The sequence below is a fragment of the Cynocephalus volans genome, chromosome 7, assembly GCF_027409185.1.
Source record: "Cynocephalus volans isolate mCynVol1 chromosome 7, mCynVol1.pri, whole genome shotgun sequence".
NCBI classification, from domain to species: domain Eukaryota; kingdom Metazoa; phylum Chordata; class Mammalia; order Dermoptera; family Cynocephalidae; genus Cynocephalus; species Cynocephalus volans.
This window is the reverse complement of record NC_084466.1, coordinates 160,716,759-160,729,299: the sequence shown is the minus strand read 5'-3', so window position 1 is coordinate 160,729,299 and position 12,541 is coordinate 160,716,759. Positions and strand designations below refer to the sequence as shown.

The 12,541-nt window shown below is 45.7% G+C and overlaps 1 protein-coding gene across 1 annotated transcript in view; it reads right to left on the bottom strand.

The window, feature by feature from the left end:
- Positions 1–4,757, bottom strand: part of PPP2R2D (protein phosphatase 2 regulatory subunit Bdelta) — a 41,486-nt gene extending 36,729 nt beyond the window's left edge. Inside the window, exons 1-2 of the mRNA XM_063101826.1 lie at positions 4,631–4,757; positions 4,458–4,550 (exon numbers count right to left, since the gene is read on the bottom strand). Coding sequence (XP_062957896.1) covers positions 4,458–4,550; positions 4,631–4,637 — 100 coding nt within the window. The 5' untranslated portion in view covers positions 4,638–4,757. The remainder of the gene's footprint in view (positions 1–4,457; positions 4,551–4,630) is intronic.
- Between the last annotated feature and the right edge of the window lie 7,784 nt (positions 4,758–12,541).

Here is a 12,541-nt window from a genome sequence, read left to right as displayed (position 1 = left end):
TTTTTGTGTTTAAATATAGCTAAAACCAAACCCAAACACCTTCAAATACATGAGAATTAATTAACAGTTGTCCTAACACTTGAACAGCACTTTACAGGTTACAAAAGCACTGTACAGTTTGATCTTAACAAAAATCTTACCTAATTTCTAGATAAACAAGCTAAGTTAGAAAAGGACCTTCAGAGCTGATAAATGGCCCACACAAACTGAACACAGAACTTCCCATCAAAACACACTTCTAAAAATTAATAATAAAAAAAAATATTAAGGAGTATGGTTTAATATTACCATAAATCTTGTAAACTTATATCTGACTATGTAAGCATGGCTAGGCCAGCTTCTTGAACATGCAGCCTGATTTCAAAGACATTAAGATGCAGCTGTGCTCAATAAGTACGATGACTGCATTAATGTTACGAAAGGCACACGTCTGATTTCCTAAAGGCAGAGTCTCCCTACGAAGCTCTCTTATAAGACAAACTGTAAAACTGATATTAAATCATCTGCTTGTTTGATGCTCTTCCCCAGAGGATGCTTTCCTAAGGACCTTTGTCAATGGCACAGGTATAATAAATATTAAGTAAAGGAATCCTACAGCAGAATGTAGAAGTCAGACTTGGAATAATTCAAATAACCAGTTACCGTGTCCCATCGAGACTTTAAAAAGTAAGTAAGTAAGTAAGTAAGTAAGTAAGTAAGTAAGTAAGTAAGTAAGTAAGTAAATAAATAAATAAATACCGAATGCCCATTTTTTATATACACAGAAGAAATCAATCACAATACTCTGAAATAATGACCATGACTTAAGTTTTGTATTCACCAACACCATATTTCATTGATTCTAAGATGTACATTTTCTCATGTTTTAATATTTTTGAAATTAGATGTATCATATATTTAATGAAACACAATAACTTCCCAAGTTCCCTCTCTCCAACTTAAAATGTTCTTTTCATAATACCCATGTAAACTCCCTTAGAAAGGTTTATCCTACCAGGTTACTCAGACACCCATGTTATTTATATAACTCCCCAGACTCAAGCTTGAGTTAAGCAGACAAACTTTGAAAAAGGTTAACGCCTAATTCAAAGCAATAGATTAGATCACGGATTAAGAAACTGATTAAAACAAAATCATCAAATAAAAAGTCAAGATGCTGGGCTGGCCGGTTACTCAGTTGCTCTTATCAGTGTGGTGCTGATACCACCGAGGTTCAGGGTGCCATTCCTGTCAAGATGCTTAAAATTACAAATTTTGATATGAAAGAAAACAGCTGTTATCAACCTATGCAAAGCTATATAAAAACTGGTTCAGTACAAGACCCTCGCTCTTCCAGCCCCTCCCCACTGTTTCTCAGGAAAATGAATTAATACGCAAAGGGAGCAAGATCCAAAGCTTTCCTGCAAGTAAGCAGACTGCAATGTTCAGTCACTCCAATGGCAAAGGTCCTATAGCGCTCATTTGACAGGCAGGTGTTCCAGTTACTTACTGTCTCTGTGACAGCTGTTCTTCAAATACTGTATTTTGAGAATTGCTCAGACAATGATGTCATTCTTGAATCCCTGCTACGAACCTCTTATCATTTTGATACGTACTTCCTTCAAATGTGTCTCATTTTCATTTGCTTTCAGAGGCCTTTTCCTACAATTCTTGGTGGTGAGATCTGTACTATGTTTTAGAAGGACAGCTCCAACCCAAGACTGGACAGCCGCATCCCACAGTGGTCACTGAGGTAGCACACACAGGGGCTCAGGAGCCAGTAGGCATGGCTTCAAACCCTGGCTCTGCCATACAGTAGCTATGTGACCAAGTTCATTGCTCTCTGTGCCTTGGTTTCTGCATCTGAAGCTGCGAAGGAAGAACAACAGTTCCTCCCTCTCACGGTTGTGTTAAGATGAAATTAATTGACACAGGTAGGGCACATGGAGCAGTCTCTGGCACTGTAAGCATTCGACAGCTGTTAACTATCATTACCTCTTTGTTGGGTCCTCTACAGGTGCTGGGGGTGGGGAGGGTGACATCCAGCTCAAGTTTGAGCTCACAGTCTACCAAAGACAGAGAATGATGATAATACGGTGCGATATCTGCAAAAGATGTTTATTGCTGGAGCTATGTTCAAGGAAAGGCAGTAGGAGCTGGGTGAAGGTGACTAAGCACCAGGCATAAAAAATGTGCACAAAATGTTCAACAGCTTCCAAAAAGTAATCACCATTTGGAACCTAAGCATTTTGGAGGCAGAAGCTGACAGCTTTTCTTCTCACTTCCTTTGGAAGTCCTCTCCTGCCCCCCAGTTTTATAATTTTGACTCTTGCTCACCTAGTCCACTTTCTGGCAGGGGCAAGAGAAGCAAGTCACACTGATTGCTGCTGATGGAGCTGATCACTTGCAGGGACATTGACTAGTTTCCTTGTGAGCTCAGCTCTACTACTTGCAGGGAGATGGGAAATCGCTGACAGCACACGGCACTGTGACAGCACACGGCACTGTGACAGCACGATGGCTGACCTGAACCACAGCAAAACCAAATTCCTTTAGCATCAAATTTTAGAGAGTCCAATACTTGCATCAGGATTAGAATTCAGGTCCCCCAAAACTATTAATTTTAAAAAGAAATAGAAAATCAAAATAAAAACTAAAGCCGTTTTCCATTTTACTCATTCCATGACATTCAAAGTCAGGCATACCTACTCTTCCCCCCTGCACACCTCCTCCTCACTAGGCACTGTCCCCACCAAAGTCAGCAGAGGACCTCAGCTTCAATCTCTAAGACACTTTCTGTCTACCCATTTTAGGGAAGGCAGAAAGACAGTCTGAAATGCAAGGTTATGGGGGACCTCTGCAGAGCTTAGACCACAACAATACCTTCAAGAACGAAATGCCTCATAAACCACAAATTTGAACAGACAAAATTTCACCATGACTTAAATTCTACAGTCCAAGTAACAGTGTACAATAGTAACCTCCTTGAATTACCGATCTCCTATTAATTACCTCTCATCAACATTTCTTCATCAAGGTTTAGTTTGGACACGACCAGCTTCTTGATTCTTGTTGCTTAACAATCCCTAGTTGCCAACAATTACATTTTCTCTTTTTATCATGGACTCTGTGGAGTGATACACTTCAAACTAACAATATCACAACTATTTGACAAAATGATGAAGTTATAAATAAATTAGTCCCGATGGATTTCTATTGCCAAAGTGTATGTGGATTAAACTAGAAAGCTCTGAATAAATACAGTAATTGAAAAATATCTGATTACTCCAAAGCAATGTTACCAAAAAATGGCAACTAGAAAAACCAAACTTTTAGATGTATTCAAAATTTTACTTAAAATAGGGGTTTAAAACTGCAAAGTTCCAATAAGTTTATCAGATGACAAAGGATTTCTGTCAAGACGTTTTTAAGGGAGAGAATGTTATTTTCGTAAGTGTAAATTCACAGTTAAAATATACTTCAGATTTAAATTTTAATTCATTAAACTAAAAAGAAAAAAACCTCAAAAAAAGTTAAAAAACAAATTAAGACAGACATTTAATTAAGACCTCCTTACCCCCAAACAAACAAGTTTTGCTTAACTCCTAGAACGCATACTTGAGTAAGTCTGAACCGTGACCCACTCGGCACATGCAAAATGAAACAAAAAAAGGAATATATTGTAAGTCAATATAGAAGAAACAGAATCAAGAAACTACTTAGGTTCCACAAAAATCACCTAGTTTCAATGTCAAACCATAGACATCTTTACAAATTTCTTAGAGCACGGTTTTGCTTGCTTAATAACCTGGGCACCTTCTGTCCCATGGGGCCAAGGGTCTCCAGATGTCCTCGAGGGTCATGCGTCAAACCAGACACTGCCAGGGAGCGGTACAGGGTGAAGGAGGAGGGAGCAGAAGGTCACGGGAGGGGCCGAAGCGAAGGAAGTTGACAACTGACCACAGTCTGCTAGGGACTTGGGACAAGAAAGGCGTATTTGGTGCAAAGGCAACTCACATTGAAGAGAAGGTTAAAGGTGCACAATGTTCAGTAAGGCGGATGAACAAACCAAGTCACTATGACTCAAATCTGAAACGTTACTGAAGTTTCTCAGTCTCTGGGCATCAGCGCCAGAGTCAACCGTGCGTGAGGGAAGGTGCACGCGCACCGGCTTCTAACTTTAACTCAGCACCAAGCTTCAGATCCCGCAGCTCCCCGCCCACCGCCCTGAAGCCGCGCGCCCTGCCCCTTGGAGGCTGTGAGCAGAGAAGGCAGCGGCGTAGAGCCACACGAGGGTCGGGACGGCCGTCTGCGGTGGGGGCTGGAAACGCACCAGTGACAAGGCAGGAAGGACTCACACCACAGGTAGGAATGCAGCGCCACCGAAGGCGGCCTAGGACCGCGGAGCCCGGCTCCCCTCAGAGCGGAGGACCGAGGCCGAGGGCCCGCCCGCCACGCCGCGCTCGGGGGCCGCCTACCTTCGGCCACGTCCTCGTCGACGGCGCCCTTGACCTGCGAGAAGCACCACTGGAAGTCGTTGCCGCCCGCGGGGCAGCCGCCGCCTCCAGCTCCTGCAAACACAACGAGGCGGTCAGGCCGGCCGCGGCCCCCGCCCACTCCCGCCGCCCCCGCCGGCCGGCGCGCCGCTCACCTGCCATGGCGCGGGCGGCGGGACGGGCGCGCCGACCGCGGCGGACCAGGAGGCGGCCCCCGCGCTGCCGCCGCCCCGCGATTACCCCGGCCGCCTCCGCCGCCGGGGAGGGACTTCTTCCCCTTTTCAAAATGGCGCCCAATGTCCGTCGCCCCGCTCGATGACGTCATCCCCCTCCGCCTGCGCGGACGAGCCGCGGGGGTGGGCGGGCTGCGGGGGCTGCCGGGGGCGCTGCGCGCGCGCGCGCACGGGTGGGGCGGGGCGGCCGGGTGCTCCGACTGCGCCTGCGCGAACCGCAACGGGTCCGGTCAGGGGCTCCTCAGGGCGGCGGCGGCGAAGGCGGGCTTTTCGGCCTGTACTGGCGGCCGGATGTGCGCCCGGCGCTCCCCTAAAGACCAGCCGCCGCCGGCCGCCCGCTTCTCGCGGGGGGATCAAGGACGGCCTCCGCGGCCCGCCGGACCCTCCACCGAGGGCGCCACAGGGCCAATCCCGACCCCAACCCGCGCTCGGCCAATGGGAGCGCGGGCCGTCCGTGGGGCAGCCAATGAGGGCGCGCTCCGCGGCCGGCGGGCGGAGCGTCCGGCCACGCCCCGCCTGGAGCGTGCGGCCCTGCCCGGAGGTCGGTGTCGCCCGCCGGAGCGCTCCTGCGGCGGCTCTTTGAACCCTCGGCGCGCAGCCTCGGGACCGCGGCCGGTCGCTGCTTCTTTTGTGGCTCACGGAGGGCTTCCTCACTGAGCGTTCTGACGTGTCCGGAGCCGCACCTGCTCTCAGGGACACCTCGGTCGCCCCACTGCTCTGTACGGTCGTGCCCCGCCCGTCACCTGCAGCGGGAGGGACGGGCAGGAGCGCGGGGCAGGCGGCCAGCCGGGAGGGTGCCGCGGGCCGCTGTGGCCGCTGTGCCGAGAGAGCCCGCGGGCGTCCCGGGGTGCGAGAGGGGCCGGTGCGGAGGCCCGCGGGGCCGTCCAGCGGGGGACGGGGGACCAGTCAGGGGCCGGTGCGGAGGCCCGCGGGGCAGTCAGAGGTCGGAGGCGGAGCTCGCAGAGTCTGCCGGTGGAGCAGGTGCAGCATGAGAGAAGGGAGGGACCTGGGGACGCCTGCACGCCAACGGTCCGAACGCCCGGAAGGACGGCAGCCGAAGGGACAGCCGGGTGGGCGCGGGCGCAGGCGGAGCAGAGGTGGGTCGTCAGCTCGCGGAGCCGTTGCACCTGCAAGTCCCGAGCACACAGGGACGTCGGGGACAGAGGTGTAACATCCGGGGCACTTAGACGCCGTTTCAGGCCAGGAGACGGGTGAGATCACCCCAGGCAGGAGGGCGGATGGGGACAGGACCAAGGACAGAGCCCAGAAGGGGTGAGGAGGCCGAGGAGGGGCAGCCTGTGAGATGACCTCTCGGACAACCAGGAGCGAGGGGCGGCCGGAGCCCAATGAAGGCAGGGAGCGAGGGGCTGGTGGGCTCGCAACGCTGCGCGACCGGCGCTGAGGTGGCCACCACCGACCTGTGGGTGAGGGGACGGCGCGAGCGAGCTTGGGGAGGGTTCCAGGGAGAGTGGCTGAGAAGAGGATCAGAGAAGTGGGCTGTAACTTCCTTTCTAAAATGTAGACCTAACCAGTGTGCCCAAGAATCCAGCGGAAAACCTGAGTTAACTGTCAGACTCTCCTGTATGTAAATCACTCTAATGTGTGTTAAAGATAAGTCTTTTGAAGTAATGGCAAGATAATTTTTTTGATTTTTGTTTTCTTTTTGCGGGGAGCGACCGGCCAGTATGGGGATCCGAACTCTTGACGCTGGTGTTGTCAGCACCACGCTCTACCAACTGGGCTAATATTAAAGTTCAAAAACCACTCGAAGTAGCCCTGAAGAGTAACATATTGCTGCAAATAGTGACCTGCCTTCCTGGTGTCCCACTGTGCATCAGCTGACCAGCAAGGGATTTGTAACTATTCATTTTATAATACTAAAGAAGTTTAAATATCTCAGTGAGTTCTCTGTTTGGATTCTAATTGGTGTTTACAAGTCCCTGGGTATTGCATAGTAATTTTCTTTATTACTATTAATTTTTAGACCTCCTAGCTGAATTGTGAGATGCCTGGTGTGTATTAGAATCTAGCCTAATATATTCAGACAGGGGAGTACTGTTCGGCAGTAGAAAGGAATGAACTGCTGATACAAACCACGAGTGAATTTCAGAGGTAGTATGCTGAGTGAAAGGAACCAGACACAGGGGTACCCGCTGCATGATTCCACTGATTTTATGATGATCAGTCTTACGTGTCAACTTGACGAGGGTATAGTACCCAGTTATTTAATCAAACAGTAACCCAGTTGTTGCTGTGAGGGTATTTTGTAGATGTTGTTAACATCTACAGTCAGCTGCCTTTGGGTAAAGGAGATCACTCTCGATAGTGTGGGTGGGCATTATCCGATCAGTTGAAGGCCATGAGAACAAATGCTGTACTAAGGGCTCCTGGAAAAGAAATTCTGCCTCGAGGCTGCAATGTCAGCTCTTGCTTGAGTTTCCAAGCTGCTGTCCTGCCCTGCCCTACTGATTTTGGACTTGCTAGCCCTCACAATCGTGTGAGTGAATTCCTTCAAATAAATCTTTTAATATATATGCATATATCCTATTGGCTGTGTTTCTCTGTAAAACTCTGAAGTTCTAAAACAGGCTAAATTGCTCTATAGTGATAAAAAAAATGGTGTGAGGTGGGGAGGGCATTGACTGGGAAAGAGCAGGAGAGGCCTTTCTGGGGTGATGGAAATGCCCTGTGCACTGACTGGAGCAGTGGTTCCACAGGTGTATTCAGTTGTCATTGAACCAGACACTTAAAAGTGGGTACATTTTATTGCACATGAATTATACCTCAATAAAATGGATTTTAAAAGGTCTAACTTACCATATACCTATTTTTTCACCAAGCCTAAAAGGACTTTATATCTTAAAAGTTTAAAAAAAAAAAAAAAAAAACAAAATCACAGAGGGCAGACCCTATCAATGGTTCTTCCCCCAAATATCAAATGTGGGTTATTTTTCAAGTTCAGATTTAGTAGCAAGCTCAGAGAGATCAGAAATGTACCCTATTGGTAGAGCATGCAATCTTCCCATGTAAAATAAACCAGATTTAGAAAGTTGTTCGACTAAGGGGCTTCCTGGTCCACTCTTCCTGTGGGCTGGTAGGGCTGGCCAGGCTGGCTGGAGGAAGTAGCAACAGGAAGCCCTAGTGCCCTGCGTCCCACGGGCCATTCGTCCCCGCCGTGTGTGATATGGGCACACACAGCTGGGTGGACACAGTGCAGATAGTGGTGTTGCGTCCTGACTTTACACCCTGCTATCTCCTGCTGGAGCTCAGCAAGGCATTAAACTTCATCTCATCATTTTTCTTTACTCCTCCCAAAAAGGATTAGCTCCCAATAGATTTCTCAAATGCTGAGGGAAGTAAGGAAGGAAGGGTGGAAGGAAGGTAGGGAGGGAAAGACTGTGATGAGACCTGATTTGCTGAATTTAGAAGGAAAACCCCACGGTGTCCTGCTCCTGTCTCCTGGGCCCTTTTCCTCTGACCCTGGAACATTTGCCTGTCACTCCCACCCCCACCCCACCCCTATTCCTAAAAGAAGTCTTTACATGCTGAGTTGAATGAGGTGGTGAGAGCATCAGAGTTATGGGAATAAGAGAGACACATCTATGGTGTGCTCAGCAGAATAATCCCCCCCCCCAACATCCATGCCCTAATCCCCAGGACCTGTGGCTATATCACCTTACATGGCAAAAGAATATCTGCAGATGGGATTAAGGTTACAGAATTTAACAGGGAGATTATCCTGGATTATCCGTGTGGGCCCAATCTAATCACATGAGCTTTAAAAGCAGAGAACTTTCTTCAGCTGGAGTCAAAGAGAATTCAAAATGTAAGCACGGAAAGAATGCGGGCAGTTTCTAGGAGCAAAGACCAGCCCCCAGCTGAGGGTGAGAAATGAAATGGGGACCTACCCCACAAGGCACCGAATTTAGCCAACAACCTGAAAAAGCTTGAAAATAGCTTCATTCCGAGAGCCTCCAGAAAGGAGCGCAGCCTCGCCAACGCCTTGATTTCATCCTGCAATGCTAAGCAGAGAACCAGCTGAGCAAACTGTGCACAGAATTCTGACCTACAGAACTGTGAGATAATAAATAGGTGCTGTGGTAGGCCATTAAGACTGTGGTAATTTGTTACAGCAGTGAAAGAAAACATGATGTGTATGTGCAGAAATATATGGACTTTCATGCACTCACTTGTCTTGCTGTTCTTTGGTGTCTCAGTCTAGACATTTTGTTCAGTCATTGATTGACGTGCACACGCTGAAGCTGTAGCCGTGTGTGAACAGTCGACTACTTGTTTCACCTGTATTTATTCAGCAGAGGTTTGGTGCACCTCCTAAGCACCCAGCAGGTATGGGTACAAAAAGGGGTTGACCCATGCTCTCAGAGCCGTGAGCACTCTCCGAGAGTCCAGAACAGCACTGAGAACTTCACACATGCACGTTGTTTCATGCTCATGAAACCCTAACAACTAAGCTATCATCCCACATGTCCTCCCATCGTTCAGATGACAAAATGAGGCTTAGATAGAGTAACTTGCTCAGTCACTCAACATTGATGTCCAGGACCTCATCACCTCTCAAAGGTCTCACTTCTTTACACTGTATTGGGGATTAAGTTTCCAAAACATCAACTTTGGGGAGCACATTCAAACCATAACAGTATCTGTGTGTTTTTTTGTGTGTGCACATGTCAGTATGTAAGTGTGGAGGGTCCTGAAGATGTCTTGTGGACACCATGAGGGACCACCAGCAGGGGACAAAGAGGTGCGTTGACAGAGGGCTGGGAGGAAGGATGCGTGTCTCTGGGATGCCAGTGAGGACACCTTTCCAATGAGACGCCAACCCCAAGAGAAATAGGGGCAGGGAAAATCCTGATCCAAGTGTGTTTATGCAGAATTGGTAGAGAGTGCAGGCTTGAAATTAACACTGAATTGAGCTGTAGGATAATGCAGTGTTTTTGTTGCCTGATATTTGAAGATTCAGAAGTGCAAACCCACTGGGTATGTGTAACATGAACACCTGCTTTGTTCCGTAGGAAAGGCCATTTAGTGTCTGCTCTCCAAGGCCTCTCCAAGTGTTCTGTGCCTTACGGGAAGCACAGGAGTGATGCAGGGGTGCAGTGATAACCACTGATGACCGGCAGAAGGAATTGGGAAGACCTATATACCAGCATTCCTCCATGCATATGTTAGCACTGCAGTATGATCATTCCACCATTAGAGATGTATTTATCTGGCTTCAAACAGAGGAGAAGACTGATCACTTCTGGGACAGATGACGCTTTACACAAGAGGAAAGAGTTGACTGGAGTCTTATATCATGTCTGGGATTTTACGAGGTAGACAGAGGCAAATTACTGTAGGCAGAGAAAACCACATATGGAGCTTGAGGAATTGTGAATACAGTAGTATGAATCTTGGGTAGAGTTTGGTGAATTTTTTAAACTGATACTATTCCCTAATTGTTTAAATTAATGGACTTAATGTTTTAGAGCAGCTTTAGAATGACAGAAAATTGAGCTGATAGTACAGAGAGTTCCCATATACCCCCTCTCTTCACACACACAAAATCTGCTATTATTTGCATTTTGTATTAGTGTGAAACATTTATTACAATTGATGAGTCGATATTGATATGTCACTATGAACTAAAGTCCATAGGTTACGTTTTGTTCTCTCTTTGTGTTGTATAGTTTTATGGGTTTTGACAAATGCATAATGTCATGTGTCCACCATTACAGTATCCTACAGAATCATTTCACTGCCCCCAAAAGTCCCCTGTGCTTTACCTATTCATCCTTCCCTCCCACCATCCCCTGGCAACCACAGGTCGTTTTGCTGTCTCCATTGTTTTCCTTTTCCAGAATGTCATGTGGTTGGAATATGTAGCCTTTTCACATTGGCTTTCACTAAGCAATATGCATTTAAAGTTCCTCCATGTCTTTCCATGGCCTGTAGCCCATTTCTCTTTATTGCTGAATCATGTTCCACTGTGTGGATGTACCACAGTACGTTTATCCATTACCCTTTTGGAAGACATATTTTTGCTTCCAATTTTGGCAATTATAGATAAAATTGCTACAAACAATCATGTGCAGGTTTTTGCATGAGCATAAGTTTTCAACTCATTTGGGTAAATACCTGAGTTGCGATTGCTGGATCATATGGTAAGAGTATGTTTAGCTTTGTAAGAAATTGCCAAACTGCCTTCCAGAATGGCTGTACCATTTTGCATTGCCACCAGTAATGAATGAAAATTCCTGTTGCTCTTCATCTTTACTAGCATTTGGAACTGTCAGATTTTTTGGATTTTGGCCATTCTACTAGGCGTGCAGTAGTATCTCATTTTTTAATGTGTGATGCCTTAATGACTTATGATGTTGAACATCATTCCATGTTTTTGCCATCTGTGTATTTTCTCTGGTGAGGTTCAGATCTTTTGCCAATTTTGTAATTGGGTTGTTTGTTTTCTTGTTGAGTTTTATGTTTTTTTTCCTTTTTTTGGTGTATTTCAGATACGTGTCCTTTATCAATATGTATTTTGCAAATATTTCTTCCCAGTGTATGGCCAGCTTTTTCATTCTCTTAACAGTGCTTTTCACAGAGAAGTGTTTAATTTTGATGATGTCCACCTTATCAGTTTTTTCTCTTATGGATCATGCTTTTGGTGTTGTATTAAAAACTCATCTCCAAACCCAAGGTGACCTAGATATTCTGTGTTGTATTGTAGGACTTTTATAGTTTTGTATTTTACATATAATTGTATAATCTGTTTTAAATTAATCTTTGTGAAAAGCCAGTGTCTAGGTTATTTATTTTATTTTTTGGTTTTTGCATGTGGGCATCCATTTATTCCAGCACCATTTGTTGAGAAGACTTTCTCTGTTGAGTTTCCTTTGCTCCTTGGTCGAAGATCAGTTGACTGTACAGTGTTTGTGTGAGATTATTTCTGGGCTCTCTCTTCTTCTCCTTCAATCTATTAGTCTGTTCTTTCACCAGTACCACAATGTCTTGATTACTGCAGCTTTATAGTAAGACTTGAAGTTAGGTAGTGTCAGCCCTCTCCTTTTTCAGTACCAAGTCTGCAGTGAATATATAGACAAAGTTAGGAAGAACTGACATCTTGACATTATTGAGTCTTTCTATCCAAAAACATGAAATAGCTCTCCATTTATTTAGTTCTTTGATTTCTTTCATTAGAGTTTTGTAGTTTTTCTTATAGAGGTCTGGTACATATTTTGTTACATTTATTCCTAAGTACCTCTCTTTGATTTTTTTTAGCGATAATGTAAATGGTATTGTGTTTTAATTTCAAATTCCAATTCTTCATTATTGGTATATAGGAAAGCAATTGACTTTTGTATATTAACCTTATATCCTGCAACCTTACTGTAGTTACTTATGACTTCCAGGAAGTTTTTTGTTCATTCTTTGAGATTTTCTAAGTTAAAAAATCATGTCATCTGCAAACAAAGGTAGTTTTATTTCTTCCTTCCCAATCTGTATACCTTTTATTTCCTTTTCTTGTCTTATTGCATTAGCTAGGACTTCCGGTATGATATTGAATAGGAGTGGTGAGAGGTGACATCTTTGCCTTGTTCCTGATCTTGGGAGGAAAGCATCTATTGTTATCATTAAGTATGCTTTCTGTACATGTTCTCTGTCAAGTTGAGGAAGTTCTCCTCTATTACTTGTTTGCTGAGAGCTTTTGTCATGAATGGGTGTGGATTTTGTAAAATGTTTTTTTCTGCATCTATTGATATGATCATATGACTTTTCTTCTTCAACCTGTTTATATGATTGATTATATTGATTGATTTTCAAATGTTGAAATAG